The sequence below is a fragment of the Drosophila serrata genome, unplaced genomic scaffold (assembly GCF_035046125.1).
Source record: "Drosophila serrata isolate PLE 108 unplaced genomic scaffold, ASM3504612v1 contig_184, whole genome shotgun sequence".
Classification (NCBI taxonomy): domain Eukaryota; kingdom Metazoa; phylum Arthropoda; class Insecta; order Diptera; family Drosophilidae; genus Drosophila; species Drosophila serrata.
The window spans coordinates 1,052,931-1,078,036 of NW_028257082.1; the positions used below are offsets into that span (position 1 = coordinate 1,052,931).

General features: G+C 37.7%; 3 protein-coding genes across 6 annotated transcripts in view; all 3 read right to left on the reverse strand.

The window, feature by feature from the left end:
- The window catches only part of LOC110191559 (Krueppel-like factor luna), a 142,505-nt gene extending 130,068 nt beyond the window's left edge, over nucleotides 1-12,437 (reverse strand). Inside the window, exons 1-2 of one of the 3 annotated variants that reach the window (XM_086827818.1) lie at nucleotides 12,258-12,437; nucleotides 12,015-12,145 (exon numbers count right to left, since the gene is read on the reverse strand). The gene's annotated coding sequence lies outside the window, so the exon portion shown is untranslated. The other 2 variants (XM_020962435.2, XM_020962434.2) reach the window with 2 other exon arrangements.
- A 2,403-nt stretch (nucleotides 12,438-14,840) lies between these two features.
- Nucleotides 14,841-16,771, reverse strand: LOC110191610 (putative cytochrome P450 12d1 proximal, mitochondrial). The gene is made up of 4 exons (XM_020962497.2): nucleotides 16,631-16,771; nucleotides 16,247-16,572; nucleotides 16,071-16,187; nucleotides 14,841-16,005 (listed from the first exon to the last, which is right to left on the reverse strand). The coding sequence occupies exons 1-4, from the start codon at nucleotides 16,730-16,732 to the stop codon at nucleotides 14,985-14,987; spliced, it is 1,566 nt and encodes a 521-aa protein (XP_020818156.2). The 5' UTR covers nucleotides 16,733-16,771; the 3' UTR covers nucleotides 14,841-14,984.
- Nucleotides 16,772-18,488: 1,717 nt separating this feature from the next.
- LOC110191608 (putative cytochrome P450 12d1 proximal, mitochondrial) lies at nucleotides 18,489-20,304 on the reverse strand. 2 transcript variants are annotated; one of them, XM_020962496.2, is made up of 4 exons: nucleotides 20,166-20,304; nucleotides 19,763-20,100; nucleotides 19,594-19,710; nucleotides 18,489-19,536 (listed from the first exon to the last, which is right to left on the reverse strand). In XM_020962496.2, the coding sequence occupies exons 1-4, from the start codon at nucleotides 20,247-20,249 to the stop codon at nucleotides 18,516-18,518; spliced, it is 1,560 nt and encodes a 519-aa protein (XP_020818155.2). In that variant the 5' UTR covers nucleotides 20,250-20,304; the 3' UTR covers nucleotides 18,489-18,515. The 2 variants fall into 2 exon arrangements, with proteins under 2 accessions (XP_020818155.2, XP_020818154.2); XM_020962495.2 differs by having other exon boundaries at nucleotides 19,763-20,103.
- Between the last annotated feature and the right edge of the window lie 4,802 nt (nucleotides 20,305-25,106).

Below are 25,106 nucleotides of genomic sequence, written 5' to 3' on the forward strand. Positions count from 1 at the left end.
AAAATATTTTGATGTATTCATGGAAACATTTTATGCATGTTAAGTAACAGACAAATCGACGGAAACTTATGCTACGCAGGGGAGTGGCGGTGCCGGTGGCGGCGGCGAAGGCGGAGGCGGAGGTGGCCCATTCGACTGATTAATAATTTACGTGGTAATATTTCTGTAGCCTCTTACCCCGCTGGGGGAAAAAAAATCAAATGAAATAAAAACAATGCAGGAACAAGGTACAGTCATACTTGGATAGAAACGATTAGGTTTATGTATTTAAGATATTATAAATGTAAATGAAACCATGTTTTTAAAGTTATATTTTATATATATAACATATAAATTATATATGTTTTGCGTCTCATTTGTGTTAATGTTATAAATTTGTTTATTTTTCAATTGTTTTTAAACTCAAATATCGATTGGCTTTAAAAGCTACTGGATAAAAGTCAAAGATATAGAATACTAATATTCAAAATCAGCAAATTGTTTGGCATAAATATTTATTTTTAAAGTAATATTAAGTTGTTGAGCCACATAATATTTAAACATGTTTTTGAAACAAAGTTTTAAAAGTTCCAAACTATATTTACAAAGGCTTTGTACTATGAAAGTAGTTATTTGAAATGCTCCAAAACTTTAATTTAACTACTTCCCAAATGAGTATATATTATATATTAATTATATATATTATAAATTAATAATTAATCTATAAATAATTAAAATAACCTCTTAAATCGGTAAAGTTTTCCTTATTATGGAAGCTTCACTTTGCCTAAAACGCGCTAAAGGTGGAAAAGTGGCCAAGACCCCGAAAGAGATGGCAAGAAAATGTGTGCCTGAGTAAAAGAAACGAAAGAGATGGGTAGAATCAAAACGAAAGAGACGGGGAGACAAAAGGCAAAGGCAGACGCATATGAATTGGAAACTAATCGTGGAATATGAGAATGATTATTATGCACATCACACTAATCATTATCTCTGTCATGGACAGTCGGGGGATTCGCTACTACTTGGGCAGAGGGTGGAAAACCATAGGAAAAGCGAGGGGAAAACCCAGTCAAGACCCAGAAAGGAGCCCAAGAAACGCTAAGAGACCGAGATATACATGTGTGGCTCATAAAAATCTGTTGATATTCATTGCATGTCGCCGGCAGATAATCCTCCCCCTTTCCACCTTTTGTTTTTTTTTTTTTTGTTTTCGGGGTGAAACTTTTCCGGCTTAGCTTTGGGCTTTAAGTACACACACACACTCTGCTTTATTTCTTTTCTTTTTGTGTCTTCCCCCGCCGTTAATGGCCAAAACAAGTGTACATGGCTAGGCGCATTCATTCATTAACTGTTTTGCTTTGTGCCAAAATTAATTTAATTTTTGGCAAATATAAACACTTGCTATCATCCACTTAGCTGCAGTTCATTGCTTCAAGTAAACACACACACACTTTCTTCAGCCGGCAAAAGTTTCGAGCTGCAAAACTTGTTCTGGCCAACTTTTCAGCGTCTATATTTGCTCATGTCTTTGACAATTCTGAAATGTTGAGCATGCAAATAGGCGCAAAAACAATAAGTGCCGTGGCACAATCACATGGCCCAAAGGAAAAGGGGCTAAAAAGTACAGAACAGTATGGCAAACAGAAGATAAAGAAAAGTACTCAAGTGTCAACAGAAAGCTAAAAATATATATTAACAACATGTCGCTTCGCATATCAAAAAAGATTATAGCCAGCGATAGCGATTATTCTCTCACTAGAAACTGACCAGCGCAAGTGAGAAAAATTGAACGAAGATTGATTACTTCAAATAAATATTAAGCTGGAACCGCATGTCCAATCGACAGCAGGATATTAAACGAATAGAAAATAAATTCTAGATAAAACTGTTCATAAAACTGACACATTTCATTCAGAGTTTAAAGGAAAATACTTTTAGTTTTAAGCTTTTAAAGCTATGGATTTAAATTCTGAACTCTTCAAGTCAATAAGATTGATCAATAATGTATTAAGTAGGGATACTTTTTGAGAAGATATTGCCGATATAATATACTGACAAATGATTGTATAAAAAAAATGATTAAATAATTTTTAACATAACAAAAAAATATCGTATTTCACTTTATAATATCCATATATTATCAAACATTTAAGAATAGGGTATTACCCGCTTCTTACAGTCTTTTTGTATATTATAGGGTGAAGGAGTCATTTCCGGCCCCATAAATCATATATATTCTTGATCAGCATCAAAATCTGAATCGATCTAGCAATATTTTAAATAACAACAATTTTTTTTAATTTTTTCGATTTTTTTTTTTTTCAAGAAAAAATGAGGAGTTCAGCATGTCAAAAATTGTCAAAAATGGTGATTTTTTAAATGTTAAATTGAGGATGCAGTTTTGTTACCGTGATAAAAACTAACATGGGACAGCTTTCCGAATTAAAATTAATGCATTTTTGGCTTAATTATGAGTTTTTTAAACTTTGATTTGTTCAATAAATATTCATATAAAAACATAAATAATATCTATTCAAAAAATGGTATTATACTTTTAGTCAGAAGCTTATAAAGCTGTGAAGGAGTCATTTCCTACCCTATAAATCATATATATTCTTGATCAGCATCAAAATCCGAATCGATCTAGCAACATTTTAAATAAAAACAATTTCTTTTAATTTTTTCGATTTTTTTTTCAAGAAAGGATAAGGAGTTCAACATGTCAAAAATGGTCAAAAATTATGATTTTTTAAAATGTTAAATTGAGTATGCAGTTTTGTTACCGTGATAAAAACTAACATGGAACAGCTTTTCGAATTAAAATTAATGCATTTTTGGCTTAATTATGAGCTTTTTAAGCTTTGATTTGTTCAATAAATATGCATATAAAAACATAAATAATATCTATTCAAAAAATGGTATTATACTTTTAGTTAGAAGCTTATAAAGCTGTGAAGGAGTCATTTTCGGCCCCATAAATCATATATATTCTTGATCAGCATCAAAATTCGAATCGATCTAGCAATATTATAAATAAAAACAATTTTTTTTAATTTTTTCGATTTTTTTTTTCAAGAAAAGATGAGGAGTTCAACATGTCAAAAATGGTAAAAAATGGTGATTTTTTAAATGTTAAATTGAGTATGCAGTTTTGTTACCGTGATAAAAACTAACATGAAACAGCTTTTTGAAATAAAATTAATGAATTTTTGGCTTAATTATGAGCTTTTTAAACTTTGATTTGTTCAATAAATATGCATATAAAAACATAAATAATATCTATTCAAAAATTGGTATTATAATTTTAGTCAGAAGCTTATAAAGCTGTGAAGGAGTCATTTCTGACCCTATAAATCATATATATTCTTGATCAGCATCAAAATCTGAATCGATCTAGCAACATTTTAAAGAAAAACATTTCTTTTTAATTTTGTCGATTTTTTTGTTCAAGAAAAGATAATGAGTTCAACAGTCAAAAATTGTCAAAAATGGCGATTTTTTAAAATGTTAAATTGAGTATGCAGTTTTGTTACCGTAATAAAAACTAACATGGGACAGCTTTCCAAATTAAAATTAATGATTTTTTGACTTAGTTATGATATATAATAGATCTATAAATATCGACTCAAAGAATCGAAAAATGATTTATTGCACATTTTCAATATATTTAGTCATCTTTAAAACAAATAATGAATGCTTTTAAAACTAACATATCCATATTATTAAAAAATGTCACATAGATTATAAAACGACATTAATTTGTTTATATTTTTTATATCGATTTCAATAAATTATACATCATTTTTATACAAGACAATAAGTATAATTCATAGGCTAAAATCAGCTCAATAGAATGTAACCAACCATGTATACATGAATTTATTATTAATTACTATTTTTGAACCCGTTGAGATGCGCTTTTAATTATGAAAACCCATTGATTTATATGGATATCTCGTATTCAGCGTTAATTTGTACGATCGGTAAAAACCTCTCGAGTCATTGCATTTATAGAAGGGCTTAAAAACGGATTAATTCAGCCATTAATTTAACGGAGAGCAATTAACGAACAGTTGGCTTAGAAGAGAGCTGTGTAATCCTCGATTGTACGCCACGTTAGATTAATTAACTTTTTCATAAATAATGCCGAATGCAATTTAATTAAAAGCAAACAGTTTTTTCTGCGTCTTCCGTCCGCTTTCATACTATTTGCTGGCGTTTGCGTTTGTGCTGGCTGTAAAGCGGAAAGCTATTAAAATTGTGTCATCATGTATTTAATACGTTTTGAAATAAATTCGCATAATTATGGCCGGCGGCGTTGGATGATGGGATTTGTATGCAATTTGCACTCTTCGACCGGGCCCAAAGATATGAGAATTTCAGCTGAAATGTTTATTAAAGTATCAAAAACAAATACCAGAAAGCTGTCAGCTGAACAACCCCAAAAAACCCCACCGATGGCTTTGGCCGCAAAATTTGCATATTTGTCTCCGGCGGCGGTCGTCATTTTAATAAAAATGTTTGTATAATTTCATGTCATGTTGAAAAGGAGAAGCTGCGGTATGGGATGCGGCGTCTGCTTGCTTATAAAATTAATTTTAAATTAAACAATTTTAATTATGATTCAATAGTCAACAAACACATTGCACAGGACGCACAGAGCCGAGGTCTCCTCTGCGTCAATGTTGTCGCAGACTTTCAGCAATGCAAATATTGTTTTAAACCCGAACAGCCCCATCCCCAGCCCCAGCCCCAGCCTCAGCCCCTTAAATCCAGTCCGTCCCCCTCTCTTTCAACTATGGAAAATTATTTAATTGTTGTCTTTTCTTTCATGTTTGCTGCAAAATTGTTGCCATTGCTGCAAGTGTCGCCGCCGCTGACAGTAATGCTTCAACTTGGACCGCCAAACTTTTGTCTCGCTTCGTTTCGCTGCTGCTTCTGTTGCTGATTCAATTAAACAAGAAATTAAGAAACATAAATTGCTTGTAAAATGCTAAAACTTTCGTTACTCTCTGCCAGTATTTCCCTTATCGAATTAATAACAAAATCTTAATAAATTACAAATTTGCTCTCGAAGAATGCGCCCTTGAATGCTCTCCATGATTCACTTGAATAATGATCGCAAGTAATTTGCCATAACCCAAAAAATATTTTTCATGGTAATTGAATTAACTTTTCATCTGTTCCTTTTTTTTTTTGCGTCTGCCTGTCTCATAAAAATTAAAGAGAGCATTAATTCTTTAATTGAGTAAACGGTTATTACGCAGCCACTAACAAAAAACCACTAAAAATTAAATGAAAGTCCAAAGGTTCGGGATGGGAAATATTTTTTTAGTTTTTATAGAGTGGAAATTTTATGGTTTTATGTTGGTAAATGTGGCAGGGAAAAATAAGAAATTAAAAATATAACAAATTAAGGGAATCTAGGTTTACTTGCTTTCCTTTAAAACAAAATTGTTCAACTTGTTTCTTTATGTATCAATAATTTCCCGTGTATTTTATGTGTAATTTTGTATTGACCTTTAACATTTGGACCTCTTATTTATAATTCTGTTCCCCTCTAGTCACTGCGAACTCATATTTAATTAAATTTTCGGTTGAACCAAGCTTAATCACTTGCAACAAGTTAAATGTAAATTTCTGCGCTCAGCCTTTACCGATTTTATTCAATTAGCTTTTGTTGACCCTTCCCCGCTCTTCCTCTGTTTCTGGGCCCCCCGAAGTCCTTTATAAATATTATGGTGTTTGGCCTGTGGGCACATGTGCCACGCCCACTTGGCCCATGTCCACCCTGAACTTAAAACACGCACAATTTATATTTACGCATAATTTAAAAACCTTTTGCGCTTTGCTTAATGGCCATTCATTTATTGCATTTGCTCACGCCCCCACACACACGCACACACACAGACGCATTTTCGAACTGGCCACGCCCCCAAAAGGAAGGGCAGGCGGCTGTGTTAATAATGTTTTCTGACGCCTGATTTTGGTAGTTGCACCCTGAGAGGGTTTTAACTCATTAGGCTTGAAGAGGAACTTAAAATATCAAATAACCGATTTAAAACTATTAAAAAAAAATGAAACAGATTTAAATTAGCAGCAAAACGGATATGTTTATAAAATTAATTGAACAAATTAACATTTTTCAGCCACATACAAATATTTTGTGCTTTAAATGTATGCCATGAGATCAATGTGAATTATCTCAATTGTATTAAATAAATTTAAGCCGAGCCGATGTATAGTTTATACATCAAATATATAAATTGAGCTAATTAGAGAGAGTTTTAATAATTTCATATTCAGCTTGTACATATTTCGAATTTCAATCAATATGAAATACAAATTAAATAGATCGAAGCGGACAATAAATTTCATAATTTAAACCATCAATTAGCCAGCAATTTGTGATTGTTGAAGAACCATAATTCGAAACCTGACGACGGGACACGACCATCAGCACTCAGGCAAATATGAAAGCAGTATCCTTGCGAGCTAATTATTGTGTTTTACACAGAGAGATTCAGAGAATATCCATCCTACCTCCCCCTCAGACCTGAACTAATTTCGAAACAATTAAATTGCTGCAGTGCAGCAGGTGCCACTGCATGCTCAGGTGTGGAAAATGTGATCTCTCACACATAGTAGTTGCCAACACACTCACTCAGTCGCTTAGCTGCCGTCGTCATTCAGCTTTAGTCGCTTGAATTTGATTTGATTTCGCCATTTACCCCGGCAGACACACACATAGACAGATATATCTCCATATCTGCTATATCCTTGTTCCCCCCCAACTGTAAACTCCACCGATTCCTGGCCTTTTGTACTTGCCAGTGAGCCCCGAGGCAGCGCTTCCTGTCTGATGTTGCTGCCGTGCTGATATTGCTGCTGATGTTGCTGTTGCTGTTGCTGTTGCTGCTGCTCCTGCTCCTGCTCCTGCTCCTGCTCCTGCTGTTGCTGCTGCTGTTGCTGTTGCTGTTCCTGATGTTGCTGCTGCTGTTGCTGTTGCTGCTGTGTCTTGAAAGTTGGCAGGCCACGTTCTGGTTTCGGTTTCGGTTTCGGTTTGCTGGCTGCGATGAGCGCCTGTTGACGATTTTGGCTGGCAAGCATAGGTAACACAGACCTGGTGCTAACTTGGTTCTTTAGTTTATGGACATTTACATGTTCATCACTAGCTGGGCATACACTCAGGACAAAAAATATTCCCCTATGACCTTAATTAAATGAACTAAAGAGGGTATTGTGTTAATTTGTGAGTATTTCTAGAAAAAAGAAATCCCTACAGAATTGATTTAATTTCTCACTTTAACGTATATATTTCCTTGAGTGCTCAGCTTCAACCTTTTCTCATATCATTTTCTCTTGCCAGTGGAATTCGCACACAACTCCCTCGATAATGATGCTCAAGAATTTTTAATAAAACGCTTCCTGGAAAGAGAACAGGACTCCTGCTTCCACCACTGATGATGGCAATTGCCAAGGACCTTAATGACAGCAAGCAATATATTAATCAGCATATTAATTATGCTGGCAGGTCAGGTCAGCAGCGGCCAGTGTCAAAGGTCAAAGAACCGTCACACTCATACACTGTGCCATTGTTTGGGCAAATAAATTGTTTAACCAACTTCACAGACAACATCCGCGCACGGCGGCGACAATTGTTGCCGGTGTGCAAAGAGTGCCGGAGTGCCGGAGTACCGGAGTACCGGAGACCCGGAATGCCGGATAGCCGAAGGAGAATGGCCAGAAGCAGTGGGAATACGAGTGGCCGGAATGCCTGGCCCGGAGTACCAGGCTGGCAGCCAGCCATGTGACAGGCAGTCGGTCATTATTTCGCACTTTTGTTGCCGCCGCTGCGGAAATTTCACAGCAAGAAGGAGCGCCACCAAAGGAGCAACATGCGACACGTGCAACAGCGGAAGTCGACTCTGTGCGATACAGTGCAGCCAGCGTCATAACAATAATGCCACAACAAAGATAGTCGTCGCTTTTACACACACACACTGCAGTCCCAAAAAAAAGGAACAGCAGAAAAAAATGCTGCTGCTGTGTGCGAGCGATGCAAAAGTGGAGACCAGACAAAATGGAATTTTAATGATATGAGAAGCCGCGCCATCGGAATATTTTTACGGCCAAAGGTGCTCAGCCTCCCCTTATATATATTTTTTTTTCTTTATTTTTCCACCTGGCAAAAGAGTTCCCCCTTCTACCTCTTCGTTGACCCCGCGTATAGTACAACCGGCACTTGAACTACGACGCTTTACTACGCTCTTGGCGCTCTTTTTTGGTTTGTTTTTCTGGCTCCTACTTTTTATTCCTTCACAGTTTTGGTTTTGGCGCAGGCGAGTTGGGCCAAAAGAGAGCCAGAGAGCGGCTAAGAGAGTGTTTGAGCCGGCAAAAATAGACAAACAAGTTGGCTAAAACTAGAAAAGCTAAGAGTTGTAAGTACTATATCAAGAAATATATATATTTTTGCTTAGCTTTTGAGAAGTCAGCTATTCTATAGTGTATTCATCAATTTTTAGAGTTATTTGTATTATTAAACTATGGCTATTTATCTTTTCTAAGACCCTAAAATGTGTAAGAGAGTACCTAAGAGAGTTTAGGCCATTTGCAAGCCGGCAAAAATAGTAGAAAAAGTTGGCAGGAAGTCTTGGTTAATGGTATTTTATAGGGGAATTTTACTGGCTTAACTTTGACTTTAAAAGAAAGTTTAGAGTATTAGGAATCAATGCGTTATTAAAGTATAAAAAAAACTTATCTAAATGGTTAAGTCTCTTATAATAATATTAATTTATTTTTATTTTATAATAATTTTGCTTTGATTTACCAATAAAAACTCATAATTAAGAGTTAAATAATGTGTTAATTCAACTTTGAGCCTAAAAACATATGAGTAACAGCCACTTACTTTAATTAATATTCATATATTTATGTAGATTTAGGCCTTTTGCATCTTAATTTGTATTTTTTTGTTGTAAAACAAGAATCCCTTTCTTTTCCTTGAAACCCTTTTTACGTATCACAAACACAAAGCACAAAGGCGCACGCACACCAGCAAACTAGCGCCATGTGCGCCTGGCGGTATGCAATAGTTTCTGTTTCTCTTTCGTTGCCGCAAGTTAAGCGCGTAGAAGTGTATGTTAGCCGACTGTTGTGTGTGTGTGTGTGTGTGTGCGTTTTGGCCGACAAAGTGCAACACACAGCGCAATGACCGACGTACTCGAGCGTTGACTCGTTTCTGCGACAACTGTTCTCGCTCCTCGCCGATGGCAAATGATGATCAAGGCGTAATGACGATACCAAGCGCAGCCAGTAAGCTTGTTGATGCTGTGCCGATGACGTCTCTCTGTCTCTCTCTCTCACCCTGTTACGCGCACTCCCTCTCTCTCTCACTCTCTTTCGCTCACTCACTCTCTCGGCCATTTTGCGGAAGCTTGAAACTCACCGCAAAATGCTCGAAATGAGCAGCCAAATTGCGAGTTCCTTCCTTAATTGCGCACTCGTGTTCTTCCTTCGTTTCCGTTTCTCTTTCTCTCACTGTATAACACTTTTCTCTTATACTCGAGGATGCTATAAAGTTTGCATTTCTCCAGTGACGTCACAAGGCTTTCCCCCCCTCACGTTGGTTGTTGTTATTGTTGTTGTGACTGCGCAAGCCGGCAATGTAAACAAAACATAAAATATATGAATGGGTGAGTGAGTTGTGTGGAGGCAACAACAGCGACTGCTAGTGTGTGTGTGGTGTGTGTGTGTGTGGGTGCTGTTGTGGGTGTTGGTGCCAATTTGGCAATGCGTGTGCGCTGCACTGATGAATGAAATCTTCTTTTAGCCCCCAAAACGGGGTGGGGTGTGGAGGAGGGGGTGGGGAAATTTAGGGGCCATCGCAGGAGAAGCAGGAGGAAGAACTGCAGGGTCATATGTTTCGAATTATGCCAAGCAAAGTGATATTTATAGCACTCACTATTAATAAGGAGCATTTTGAAAGGAAAAAAAATTATGAAAGGGTTGCTGAATGAACTTTCACAAAAAAATAAGAAATATTCTTAAGTATTAGCACATAGAAGAAAGAACTAACCTTCTGTGGGTTAATTTTTAAATTCTTAAGTTGGTTTATTATACTCAAAAATTATAAAAAAACTTCTACTTAATTGAGTTTCTTAAATATTTATTCATAGAACAAGAGAACTAATCTTCTTTAGGTTAAATTACCATTTATTACGTTGATTTATTAAAAATGGTTTGAAAATAATTAAAGGCTCCCGTAAGTTTTTTAATATAATATATATTTGAGCCAATAATTTGGCGTACAAAAAAGTAATTAAATAAATAAAGTGATCCTTGATGTAAGTAAATTTCAAACTTTTGAAGTAGTTTTATGGTAAAAACTTAAGCAATTCTTAGTGCTATTTAAAAATAAGTTTATATTTCTAAGCAAATATATAAAATAAATTTTCTTTGTCTAGATTATTTTGTTGAGACTAACTTTATTTATCGTTCAAAGTTTTAATATTTAAGTTTAAAAAAGTATGAATATGAATGAATCTAATATTAAATGAAATATATTATAAGTTTTGAAAGAAGCAAGAGTTTACTTTTTGGAATTCTCTCTTTAAAATCAAACCATTTTTTCACAGTTTTGAGCTTAAGTTTGTTTTTAATTTTCTATATTTTTAAGAGAAAATTAACCGATCCAAATATTCAAATTAAAATACATATACCTCCTAGTAGTATTCAAGCCCATCTTTATAAACAAATTAGTATTTGAGGCTTATAAGATCTTCGCAATAGGCTTATCATGAGTAGGAGCAATCATATATACAAACATTCAACAATAGGTACATCCCTTTTACAAATTGGCTTGTTCTAGGATGAGTTATAGAAAAAAGTAGAGCCTATGCAATCACATTCAAAAGGAAATGTTTCATCTAGTGGCAGATGAAAATGCAAAAACCATTGACAGGCCGTGTCAGAAGGCAGAGTGGCACACGAAAATCGAGTCGAGCCGAGAGCAATCGCAATTTAATTTGAATTCTTTCTGGTATCGCCCTAACAAAAGCCCCGATGCGACGGCGATGCTTACGACCAAAAAATGAACTTAAGTTTCGGCCAAGAATCTTGTTGAAGAATTTCTATTTGAGCATTTGTCATGTCTTCGCCTTAGTCTATAAAATATATTGTTGGCAGAGGGAGTGTGGGCTTGAGGCCGGGGGCAGCAGCAGCACGCGGGGTGTGTGCAAATATGCGAAAGCTAAATGTCAGAGTCAACCCTTTCGTAGCATCTCATCCTATGGGTTTTTCTTCTATTTTTCTCCTTCTTTTTTTTTGTATTTTGTGCTCTCTCATCTGGCCGGTGGCGGTGCTGTTGCTGGTGCCTGTTTCTGCCCCTTTTCGGGTGGAAAGGAAAGTTTTTATCTTAAGCTGCGCTGACAGGCAGCAAAGCGGCAAGCGAAGCAACACAAGTACACGCCGGACAAAGGAGTCAGGGGAAGGGGGGTGGCTGGGAAAGCGGCAAAATGGCAAATGGGAAATGGTCGGGGTGGGCCAATGGCAAACGTCAAGTTATAGAAAATGCCCGAGCCTGCACAAGGAGAAAATGCGAGGAAGTTCTGGATCAATTGATAATTTTATTACTAACAAGAAAAGAAGATAAGTTGATATCTTTAAGAACCAATCCATTTTGATAAAAATAATATAAGAAGTAGTAGGAGATATTTAAAACAATTATAAACAATTTTTAAAATCATTAAAAATATAATGTGTTAAATATTAATATATAATTATACTATTAATAATATATGTAAAGTAAATTAAGGTTTAAAGTAGATATTTCATAAGCACGTAGTATTTTACATGCCTACAAGTTATCAAGAAATACTAAAGGTTTTGCAACTGTCCAAAATGTCTAAATTGAGAACCACAAAAGAGGATCGTAACTCCCTCGCTCTTAGGTTCCACTCTTCCCCGCGAGAGAGGACAGGCAAAGTTCGGGGCTAAAGAAAATAAGAAAATAGTGTTGTTGTTGCACTCACCCACTTGCATTGCTGTGGATCCCAACGGCGAATTAATGAACAAAACAAACGAAAAAATAAACCTACATACATGTTCGACGGTATTGCCCACATTTTATACACACATTTTCTTTACATTTCTTGCACTTGCACTTAAAAAACACAACAAAATGAATTAGCCAACAAATAAGGCACTGATCTTGGCCATAAATGCTTTAAAAAACATAAACACGACACCGGGCCGGCTGCCCCCACTTCACTTACACTTTACACTTTGGGGCTCTATGTTTTCCCGCACTTTTGGCACCTGCCACTGGGTTTTCCACTGCACTTTTCCATATTTTCACTTGTGAGCACCGCGATGACCTCCTTAATACAGATCTTTTCACTTTTTTGTCGCTATTTATTATGTTTACATTTTTCCTCCGCCTGTCGGCGTTGGGGCTAGAGCTGTAATAACATCGATACTTTAGTATCGATAGCTAGTATGCGATGGCTAGTGTACGATGACTAGAGTATCGAATTAATAGTATGAGATCGATATATCGTTGTCCCCACTGTCCCCCCACCAAAAAGCTTAACAAGAAGTAAGTTCAAAAATGTTAAATGATTGAATTTAAATAATAAACAACAAATAAATAAATAATAAAAAATAATGATTAGGTAATGATAACAGCGAAATTATAATTATTTTCTATTAATTTCAGATCGTTTCTATGGCAGCTATAGGATTGAAAAATTCAATTCCTTACAGTTTTTATAAGCACTTCCTTTTATGAACTTTTTCTTGCAGTGGACAAAAAGGGAAATAGAGCTAGTCTTAGGGGGAGGTTGAAAAAAATTAAAGGACATGCTGAACGCATTCCTTGGGACACAGGCTGACAGTGAGTGATTTGACCATACCCTCATTTGCGTGCAGCCAGGACCAAGGACCAAGGACCAAGTACCGATGCTAAGCCAGAACCAGAACCAGAGACAGAGCCAGAGATCCGAGATCCCAGATCCAGGGACCAATGGATTAATGTGCAAGGATGCGACTCGTCAGGCGGGCCAAGAAAATTACGTCAAGCTACGCACTGGGCAGGCTTTTCCCAGCCACCGCCCCCCCTCAACCCTCATACCATCTTAACCCATTTTCCTCTTGGAAATCTGATGATGAGCGCTGACTGCTGCGGGCGGGCGTCTCAGCTGGGAGTGGCTCATTTACGCGCTGCACTCGAGTTACACCAGCCAGCAGTTGAAGGAAAAGCGGGGAGAACCGGGAAAAGCCAAGGTGGGGGTGGCCGGGGTAGCTGAGAACTTTTCCAAGCTATTTCTGCGCCCAAATGACAGCGAAATGTAATAATGAAAAACTTTTTCTTTGTCAACTTGATGAGTATGAAATTTTTCAAAAAAAAAAAAAGAAAGACGAGAAAAAAAACCTCGAAAAAGATTAAATAAAATAAAGGCAAAAACGATGGGGATAAAGGGTTGGCAGTGCGGCCAGCTAGAAATATGAAACGTCAGGACTGGTCCTTGCTTAGCTCTCGAGATTAGTTATGGCAAAGGAATTTCCAAGCGAAGGCGCACGCAAATGATTGCATGCCGCATTACGCATACGCCCGGTTGTGCGTCGCTTGGCGTGGCGTGTTTTAAAATTGAATTTTAATATACACAGAACACAGACACAAAGAGCCATATGGCGGCTGGCCAGTCCTTGGTCCATTCTAAAAGCCATGTCTTCTTTCCCCCCCCAATCACATGTTCTGCATTTTTACTTTGTACAGGACGAGGTTCTGAGCTGGAACCCCCAAAACTCTCACTCCCACCACTTTGCTGCACCGCATCCTGGATTGCGGAATTCATAAGCTATGTGCGTTTGCTACAAGAGTGGAATTTTCGCCACGGCAAAGGATACCCAGATATCCTGGTTCATGGTTCCCGGCTCTCAGTTACCAGCTTCCCGGGCATGCCATTAACCCACTCGCAAAAAGCGCAAAATCGCTTAAATTATTGTTACCAGCTGCCACTGCAGAGTGGCAAGAAACAACAGCCAAGGAAGCAGGGCAAAAGGGCAAACCGCCCGAGCTTTTGGCCGCGCTTTGCTTTGAGTGCCAGTTAGCATAACTCCGCAGGCCGCAGGCGAATATGTCTGCCGCTCCTGCAGATCCTGTTTCCAGCTGCTGTGGGTGCCTGCTGCTGTTGCTGGAAATATTTCCGCCAAAGCAAAGGACAGCCTCTCACCTGCCATCCCGCCTACCTGCCTGCCAGCCAGCTAGCCAGGTTGCCAAAGCAAAAAAAGCAGCGCTAAGCTGGCTAAAAGTGGGCTACATAATTTCTAAACAAAAGCAATCAAGCACCTAGAGAAAAAAATTTTAAAGGAAATATGCACAAATATTGCGACTATATTTTAAACTACATTTTCAAGCTTATATTTTTAATAATTTTTGATATTAATTATGCCATTTAATTCTGCACACTAGATTGATATATAAATAATTTATAACTTTTTAGAGATCTTCTTATTTAAATTACATTTATAAATCTAGTTTTACATTTAACATTTCAATAAAATAAATTAAAAATATAGCGTAGAATTTGTGGTTTCAATGTTTTTTTTTTTGTGTACTTCTGCGTTAGTTTTTATAAAATGAATGAAAAGAGAATGATTATCAGTAGCACTTGAAATAATTGTCTTAACACTTAATCTATTATCAGAAACCTATTCACAGAGCCAGCAGTTCACTCTCTTAACTTAATATAACTACGACAAAAATAAACCCACTTGGCGATAGGGGATACCCCAACACAAAGAAATCTTATCAAGAAATTGCACAACAAAATGCAAACAAAGCCGGCAAACGACAATTTTCTAATCTACAAACACTTCTTGTATATATATTTATTAACAAAAACACGTTATTATTGACAACATGTCAAACTACAACTATAAGGAACTTATTGCACAACACAACGAAAAGAATATACACAGAGTTTTACTGGTTTTTGGTTTTACTGTTCAATATCGGTGAACTTGAAGGGGAAGTTTATGGCCGGCTCCATGACAAACATCGTCTTGAAGGGCCTGCTGTCATCCCTATTGAACTCCACTTGAAAGTTCCTGATCAGCTTGGCCACACTGGTCTCCACCTCCAGATCCACGACCCTTTTGCCAATGCACATTCGAGGACCAAAACCAAATGGCAGATAGGTGAAGGGACTGACCTGCATCTTCTTGTTAGTCTCGGGATCTCTTAGCCAGCGTTCGGGCAGGAATTCATCGGGACGTGGATAGTAGGCGGGGTCCTTCATAAGGACATTGGCACCCATCAGGATAGTAGTTCCCTTGGGCACATTATAACCCGATAGCACCACATCATTTGGACAGGTTCTCAGGGTTCCCAAGCCATTGGGATAGTAGCGTAATGTCTCCTTAATCACTGCCCTCAAATAGGGCATATCCTTCATGGTCTCCTCATTGAGTAGAGTATCCTTCGTGGGCATAATCCTCAGCAGCTCCTCCCGCAGTTTCAGCTGCTTCTCCGGGTGCTTGGATAAGCACAACAGAACGGCAGAGAGAAGTGTGGAAGTGGCATCCACTCCAGCGAATAAAATGTCCAAACTCATAATCACGGCTATTTTGGGATTGATTTCCATCAATCGTTCCAGCATACTGTTACTATTGATATGTTCACCCGCCTTTCGTCGCTTTTCCAGCTCCTCCTGGTTTTCCCTGAGCATTTTCTGGGCCACATCCAAACTGTCATTCAAAGTCCTCTTCATTTTTCTGTATGTGGGCGTGGAGATGATCTTCCACATCGAGGGTTGAAAATCCAAATTGAAGGTCAACCGGAAGATATCCCTTGTGGTCTGGAAAAGGGTCATGGCATCGGGATTATCCCGGTTCTTTCTGATCATACCCATTTGCCGATCGAAGGCCACTAGGGCTAAGGACTCAAAAATCATTCGAGTGACTTCATCCATGAAATTCTCCGGCACTTCCAAGGTTTTGGGATCACGTATTTCTTTGATTCTAATGGGGAAAATTACCATAATTAATAAAAGATCTTTAGTTTATAGAAATATATATCAGCTTACCTTTCTATAAACTCGTTATTAATGTTTGACAAAGGTTCGTAATACATTCTTAAGCCTCTGGGTTGCATAAAGATGGGATTTATAGCTGATCGGAGCTTGCCCCAAGCTTCATCTTGTCTGTAGATGTATTTAATTATAAATGAAAGGTTAATTTTTGTAATTTCTAATAAACTTACGCTGCCACCAATCCCTGCACCTCTCCATAAACATCGGGCCGAACATGTTGACGGAAATATACAATCGAGTCCAAGCCATCGCGATGTGGCCAAATTCCCTCGTTGCGGAAAACCATCTCTATATCCTTCGTATTAAATGTGGTCACCCAATCCTTGCGACCAAACATTCCCGGCATTATAAAGATGTCACCATATCGCTTTCGCATCGTTGTAGTATATTCCGTAATGGAGGCATCGTAGAATTCACCACCGGGCATAAAGGCCCTCATGAACTTTAGTTTACTCGGACGTGGAATCTCGTTAAAGCCTTTCAATTCCTCTGATATCTAAAATTAAACAAGTTTAATATTTTCCAAACACCCAAACAGGTTTAATGTAACTTACTTTGGCTCTGGCCTCAGTCTGGGCCAAAGCTGATGCTGATCTCAGAGATTGAAAAGAGCCTGTGGCAATCACACGGCATCGCACACTGTTTAAGGTATTCATTTTGCTGCTAACAAACTACTGAAAACCTGTAGGCACACGACCTACGATTTTATAGACAAATCTTATCTCTAAAACGGAAAAAGTTTAGAGAGCGGCAAACAACTGAGAGCTCAGCTGCAAGCACAGCTCTCAAACCAAAACAAAACCCAGCATGACTTTTCACTTTCTTATCAAAAATACGACCAAATCACCATGAATTGTCTACCTCAGTCAGCAGAATATCAAAACTCACAGCTGATCGTGAGAGAGGGTTAAGTGGTAAACATAACAAACTGTTTAGACCACGAGAATACCCTATGGAAAAATACATTTCAGAACTGTGTAAATTATTATCATTAAGCTGGAATATTAATATTCAAAACGAATTTGCTTTTCCTTATTTATTCCTTATTGCATTCATAAAATTATACTATAATATTAATATTTAATACCCTTTGTATTATAATTTCAATCAGATGCATAAAACTCAATTAATGAGTCATTTCCGACCCTAGCAATCATATATATTCTTGATCAGCATGAACAGCTGAGTCGTTCTAGTAATGTCTGGTCAAAAAATAAATTTTCAAAAAATTTTCCAAATTTTATAAGGTTTTACATCGTTAAAATTGTCAAAAATTTGATAAAAATCCAAATTTAAAAAAATTTGTAATTGAGGAAGCAGATTTATTAGCTTTATTAAACCTAACTTGGGACAGCTTTCCGAATTACAATTAATGCATTTTTGGCGAAGTTGTAAATTTTTTAAACTTTGATTTGTAGACAAATTTTCATATAAAAATATAAATAATATTGACTCAAATAATAATGTTATAATTTAAGTCAGAAGCTTGTAAAGCTGTGAAGGAGTCATTTCCGACCCTTTAAATCATATATATTCTTGATCAGCATCAAAATCAGAATCGATCTAGCTATATTTTAGGAAAAAATAATTTTTTCGATTTTTTTTTTAAATATTAGGGGTTAAAATTAAAAAAAAAAATGGCAAAAAAATTAGTTTTCTAAATTTTCAAACTAATAATGCAGATTTGTAAGCCCTATTAAAAATAGCACAGAAAATCTTTTCGAATCGAATTTAATACATTTTTGGCTTAGTTATGATATTTGAAAATCTTTTATTTATCAAAAAAATTAGCATATATATTTTCTTGGTTGTATACGAAGGCCAAGAAGCCAAAGATTACCAAAAGAAATATTTATAATCGAATTGCAATCAAAATCTTATTCAATAAAACTATTCCAATACTTCCCATTTTAATTCTATGTTTTTATTTTAAGTTAAAACAACCAGACAAACAATGCTTCAACATTCTTAAAAATTAAGATATCTATTAATTTGATTCAAATTCCACAAACTAGAATTTATATTTCGAAAACATATTACCAAATATAAACAAACCCAGAGAAGCCAGAAAAGTAAAATAGAAGCAATACACAGCCCCCATTGATTTGCTGCTTAATTTTCAATTTTACGGCTGTTTTACGAAATTAGCCGCTAATTAAATTTGCATTTTCCAATTGGCCCAAAATTAGCGCACACCTGACCAACAAAACACCCACCGAAAACCACCAAAACACATTACCAGAGCCGCCGCTGGGCCGTTTAAATGTTGTTCGGCTTTTGGCTTTGGGTCTTCCAATTAAAAAGCAATTTCAAGAGGAACCTGATAGAGATAACACACCGTCGCGTGTGGTGGAAATTAAACAATGTGCTACTTTAAACTAATCTTATCGTGTGAGAAAATCATTAAACGCATTTCATCAACCAATTTTCATTTATTTTTTAGTAATCTAAGTCAGTGAACTTGAATCGGAATGGTATGGCGGCTTCCATGATGAAGAATGTTTTGTAGGGACGACTGGCGTCGTAATTGAACTCCACCTGGAAGTTCCTGATCACCTTGGCCACACTCGTCTCGACCTCGAGGTCCACTAACCTCTTGCCAATGCACATTCGTGGACCAAAACCAAAGGGCAGATAGGTGAAGGCATTTATTGGCGTCTTCTTGCCAGTTTCAGCATCTCGGAGCCATCGTTCCGGCAGGAACTTGTCAGCCTGCGGATAGTAGCTGTTGTCCTGGAAGAGAATATTTGAACCAAGGACAATGGTGGTGTTCTTGGGCACATTATATCCCGATAGGGTCACATCCGTGGGACACTCGCGCATATTACCCAAGCCATTGGGATAGTAACGCAGGGCCTCCTTAATCACAGCCCTCAGGTAAGGCATATCCTTCATGCTCTCCTCATTTAAAGCTGTATCCTTTGTGGGCATAATCTTTAGCAGTTCCTCACGTAACTTTGCCTGCTTCTCTGGATTTTTGGCCAAGCAAAGGAGCACAGCAGAGAGAAGATTAGATGTAGCATCGATTCCCGCAAATAGAATGTCTAGACTCATGATCACTGCCATTTTTGTATCCACCTCCATCATCCTTTCCAGCATACTGTTACTATTGATTGTTTCACAAGCCAGGCGACGCTTTTCCAGGGTGTCCTGGGTTTCCTTGAGCAATTTCTGAGCCACGGTTAAGCTCTCGTCCAGCAATCGCATCATTTTCCTGTATGTCGGTGTTGGGAAAACCTTCCACATCGAAGGCTGGACATCCAACTCAAAGACATACCTCAGGGCCTGCTTTGATTGTTTGAACAATTTCAGGGCATCGGGATTATCTCGATTCTTTCGGAGGAGACCCATTTGCCTATCGAAGGCCACCAGACTTAGGGAATCAAAGATCAGGCGGCTAATCTCCTCCATGAAGTTTTCGGGAACCTCGAGGGTTTTGGAATCTCTTACTTCTTTAATGCTAAATACAAGAAATTTTCAATTATATTGATTTATTATATAAACTGGATATATTTACCGTTCAATAAACTCATTGTTTATGTCGGAAAGCGGTTCGTAGTAAGATTTCAAACCCTTGGGTTGCATAAAGATCGGATTGAGGGCTGATCGCATTTTGCCCCAATTCTCTGATTGACTATAATATAATCTTAGGATTGTTTTAAAAGATTTAATGTATATAAACTTACGCAGATACTAGACCCAGCATATCGCCATAAACATCGGGCCTTTTGTGTGTACGAAAGTAGGTGAGGGAAGCAAAGGTCTCTCTCTTGGGCCAATTTCCCTCATTGCGAAAAACCATGGCCATATCCTGGGGACTGAAGGTGGTGACCCAATCATTTCTACCAAATACTCCCGGCATTATAAAGATATCGCCATAACGTTTTCTCATTGCCGCAGCAAAATCAACTATAGATGCATTATGAAACTCGCCGCCCGGCATGAAAGCTCGTATAAATTCCAATTTTCCGGGACGCGGAATCTCACTGTAGGGTCTCGCCTCTGTGGTCACATTTTCAGCCACCTGCTGGTAATAGTTTTAATCGGTTTAATTATATTAAAATATTTATTAAATCATGCTGGAATTACAAAAGCTTGGGCCGCCTGCGTAGAAGCTGACCGCAAAGAGCGTATAGAATACGCTGCTCGCTGTGAATTTTGCAAAATATTCATTGTACAAAATAAATTTTTATGTTTTCTATTTCGACTGCCTGCCCCGCAATCAAACAACTGAGTTGGGAGCAGCAGAACCGGCTCTTTTATAGACCCACCTTATCGGAATAGAGTATATGTATATATGAACTGAGTGGAATAAACAAAGCGAATAACCTGAGCAAAACAAAAATAAATATAAAAAAAACTCTGCCACTGTGAAACTTGCAATCCAACATGACTGGCAGTTTTATATCAAGTATACGTCCAGTTGGCTTTAAATAAAGTATATCACGATGATAATTAAGGCTAAAATCAATGAACAGTTACCGGTGGTAAAAACTAGATACAGTTTGTCACGGTAAATCCTTTGATACACTTTCTACTTTCAAGGAAATAATTAATGATTGAATAAATGTTATAATCCTTAAACATCCCTGCGATACCTAGCTACCTTCAAGTAAGCTTTCCTTTGCATATTAAAGTCGGATTTTTAAAATCCCTAAAGGATATGACATCTCAGCGAAATAAAAAAAGGGATGCCTGAGTTCCCAAGACTTGGCCAAGAAGTGGCAAGGCTGGCCCAAAACAAATTACTCCAGCCGAATGCAATCCGACAAGAGGCTGTAAATCTTGGCGGGGCATTGTTGTGCCATATCCTTGCGCCATATCCTTGTACTCTATGTATATATATATATATGTGTGTGTATCCCTGCCGCCTCCCATGTGCATAATCAGTGCACTCAGGCAGCGCACAAAAGGCGAAGCGTAGAACAGAACCCAGTTATGTTCAAGTGTCACCAAGGCTGGCCGCAACTGTCGGCAATAACAAACCGAGTGTCGAGTCGAGTCGAGTTTCCAGGAGAAGGAGTTCCTTACCCCTCCATTTTGTACCTGTTTGCGACATGCACGGTGTCCTTTCATCGCCTGCTGAATGCCTGTGCGTGTGCGTGTTCCAGAGCATGGCTTGGAGTTGCAGTTGCTCATTTTTGCCGCATCGCACATGGCCTAAACCAGCTGCCAACTGCCATCTGCCGGCTGACATATCTCTCTTGGTCCTTCTCTCTCTCTCTCTCTCTTTCTTGAATCCTGAATTTCTGAATTCAGTCTTTGGTTTCTTTGGAGGGGAGGGGAGGTGCCCCTTTGTTTCAGTCGCCGGTGAAAGGTTTTTAAATTTGGACTGGAGCACACTCGAAGCTGCCTTCGGCAAGTGGCATTACATCCTGGCGCCCACCTCCACTTAACTGTTGGAATTTCTCACGTGTGCCGGTCGTCTTTTGAAGCCCCAGAGCTGAGCGCATCAGGCACAACGACTTGAAGTGTTTATATTCCATGCCGGCAACTTTATCCATACCCCCGAAAGGGCACTGGGATAAATCGGTGAACGATTTATCTATTTCTTAAATGTTCATTTACCAAAGGATGCTTAAATCTTAAACTGTAAATCATTATACCAAAGCTAGCTCTCAGCAAAGCAAACAGCTTATAAATACTATAATTAATGAACAATTTTGCTACCTTTTTATGACAATATAATTGGTTCAACCAAGTCTCTGAGAGTTTGTGGTAACTTCAACTGTTTTCTTAAGGTAATTAATTAATATTTAATTAAGGTTATAAAACACAAATCAACAAGAATATTTCTTTAGAGATTTTAAAATATATTTGTATCCAGATTTCTATATTTTCTTTCAGTTTACGTTCAACAGCAACTGTAGCCAGCTTTTGCTACAACAGGAACCGCAGAAGCAGAAGCAGAAGCAGAAGCAGAAGCAGCAACAGCTAAAGCAGAAGCAGGAGCGCAGCACACAGTTGCCTTGTTTATGGTAATTACTTCACAAATCTTGCAACTTTTTAATTAACTTAATTTGCTTGAAATGCAACAAACTTTGCCAGCGTGTGCGTGTGTTCCCCCTGTGTGTGTGCCACACAATTTTCCACAAAAATGAAACTGCATTTTATGTGTGGCCTAAATGCTTCTGCTGCTAGCTGTTGGTCATCAAATCAAGTGATTGCCCGGCACAGAAGGTACCTAAGACTCGGCTGGACATGTGGTTAACGCTGTTTTTCCATGTCATGTCAGCCGCCTGACAACTCTCCATGTTCGGATGCGGATGCGGTCGGTTGGGTGGGTTGGGTGGTTTTGGGTGGTTCGGCTCGGTGGGTGGTTAGCTGGCAGCCTTCAAATGCAATGGCCAACGGGCCAACCCGACCAACGCACATTGTCAAAATCTGTCACTTGTTGGCCAGGCCAACACTCGTGCATGCATAAAGTGGTGGTGGGTGTAGTCACTTTCCCACCTTACCGCCTCACACCTGGCCTAATGAGCTGTCAGCAGCCATGGTTCCTACCAACTGAGCAAAGGAACCGCAAGATTTTGCAGACACTTTTGGTCTAAACAATATAGGAGGAAAAACTATGGAAATGCAGGCATAGAGGTTACTCTTTATTATAAACTTGTTCAAGAGTTAAAACCACAGAAAGAAATGTGAGTTTATTTTAAATATTTAAGTTCTATAAGAGTAATTAAAGTTCAAATTCTGTACCCCACAAAGTATATTTAAGAATATCATGAAACTAGAACTTGATTTTGAAAATGTAAAAGATCTCTTTCTTATAAGCAACGTCCTTTCTAAAATGCAACTAGTTTGAATACACCATAAGGCACCATTCTTTTATACATATACCATATATATCCCCTTAAAGTATAGCTTATAATAAAATAAACAAGGCCTCTTGACCCCAAAACTCTCATATTTTCAATTATACTTCACAAAGCTAATACGAAAAACCCCTTAAAACTTCACTTTTCATTGGTTTACTGCACAGAGTATGCACTTTATGGCCACATGTGTCTATCTTTGTTGGCCAAAAACTAAGACTTTTCACCACACACATATACCAAGTGCAAGTGTCGTAAAACAAAGCTCTTTGGGGGAAATTCTGTTTATTAACTGTGAACTAATCTCTGGTTTCCTTGGCATCGATCTGGCCACAAATCGAAATTTTGGCAATCGTCCATGTGAGTGCTGTCTTTGAGCCTTCTGAAACAAACATTGCGTTAAGTTGCAGGCCAGGATTAACAGTTGCTGTGGCCAAGACAAGGCAGGAAAATTGTCAAGATGCTGCTTGAAAATGTATTGTAATATTTAAAAATATATAACAAAATTAAATAGTTTAGAAATTAATCTCTAAAGATAGTTTATACATATTTTTGAATGGAAGAAACATATATTTGACTTTGAATGGTATGGATTAATTGATTTTCTTAAGATATTTATAAGACCATCTCTTCACCAGTAATTTTAGAATTAGACCTGGGATAAGGAAACTTAATTTTTCTCAGTGTTTAAGGCCTGCCTTTCGATTGTTCAATGCAAGCATCTCTGCTACCGATAATGGTAACATGACCAGGTCCATGTATAATTACCAGAAACCCTTTGTTCAGACAGAACCATAATGGTATCAAAATCATCCGAATGCCCAGGATCTTTGGGCTTTAATAGGGAATAGTATAGGAAATAAGGGTTTATATCCAAAATCCATTAAACCACTAAATGCCCGCTGGTTGTGTTAAGCCCTTCGTCACTTTGTTTGTTTGATTAACCGCGACTAATTAATAAATTGCGGCAGTTCGACAATGTTTAACTTGGCTGGTAAAAAAAAGAACACAGAGCTATAGCGTTGCCCGCATAGTTGACTTCTCACACACACAGAGAGACTCTTGAACATTTTGTTGATTAAATTATAATAAGCGGAGGCAGCTCTTCAGAGCTCTTAACCCCTGGGCCTGCCCCACACACACCCCAAAATGTATACATACATATGTATGTATATAAGTCAACAATTACAATTATGCTTTGATGACCGTATGACCAGCACACATTAATTTATAATTTGTTCAAATTATAATTGCCGGCCATAACTGCAACAGCGCACGCCAGTGGCATTTGGGGCATTAACATTAACACCCTGGGGACATGACTAAGCCCCTGACACAGCATACGGAGTAATGCCCAGAGGGAAAGAGGACAGAAAGGCCGCTTTCCACACACACACATACAAATTTAACCTCTTCAATTGACCGGGCCTCTTTGGGGGAGGGGGGATGTTGGGAGGGATTGTTTGTCTGTTGACCTTCATGACGTCGTCATCATCATCGTCGTCATACACACGGTCGCACTCATCTCTGTGTTTGTGTGTGAGCGAGAGGTGCACTCAAGGGTTGCACTCACGCCCCCCTCCATCTCTCCGCCCCTTCACACGGCTGTCACTCAGTTTTTCAAGGGGCTTTTCCAGCCACCCGCATACCCTTTACATCAATAAAAGTGCTGGGTAAAAGGGCTGTTGTTATGGGAAAATATCTGACAAGGAAAGGGTATTTAATTCACTTAAAGGCATAGGATTTTAAAGGGAGATTTATGGCAAAAGAAAACAAGTTTTTTTGAGTTAAAAAGTATTGATAAAATCAGGAATTCAAGAGGAATTGATTATAATTAATATAATATCAAAAGATATAAGTAGTATGCATACATATAGTATATAGTGTGTACTTAATATTATTATAGATTGATAGAAAAGGTCTTTACTCATAATTAAAAGATAAATCTGCAAACGTTTCATATAAACATTTTTTAAAGCAAACAAAAATAACAAAACTCGTAAATATTTCAAGCAAATTTACTGAGGCAATAATAAATATTTGTACATACTTTTTTTACTTTTTGGAGGATTACTAAAACTAATTGCAATCAGCAATTAACTTACCAAAAAAAAAAGTACGAAAAGAAAAATATTAGCAAACGCTTTTTTATTATAATAATAATTATTTAGTATTCATGGATTAATTTTTTAATAAGGGAATACGGATTTCTGTT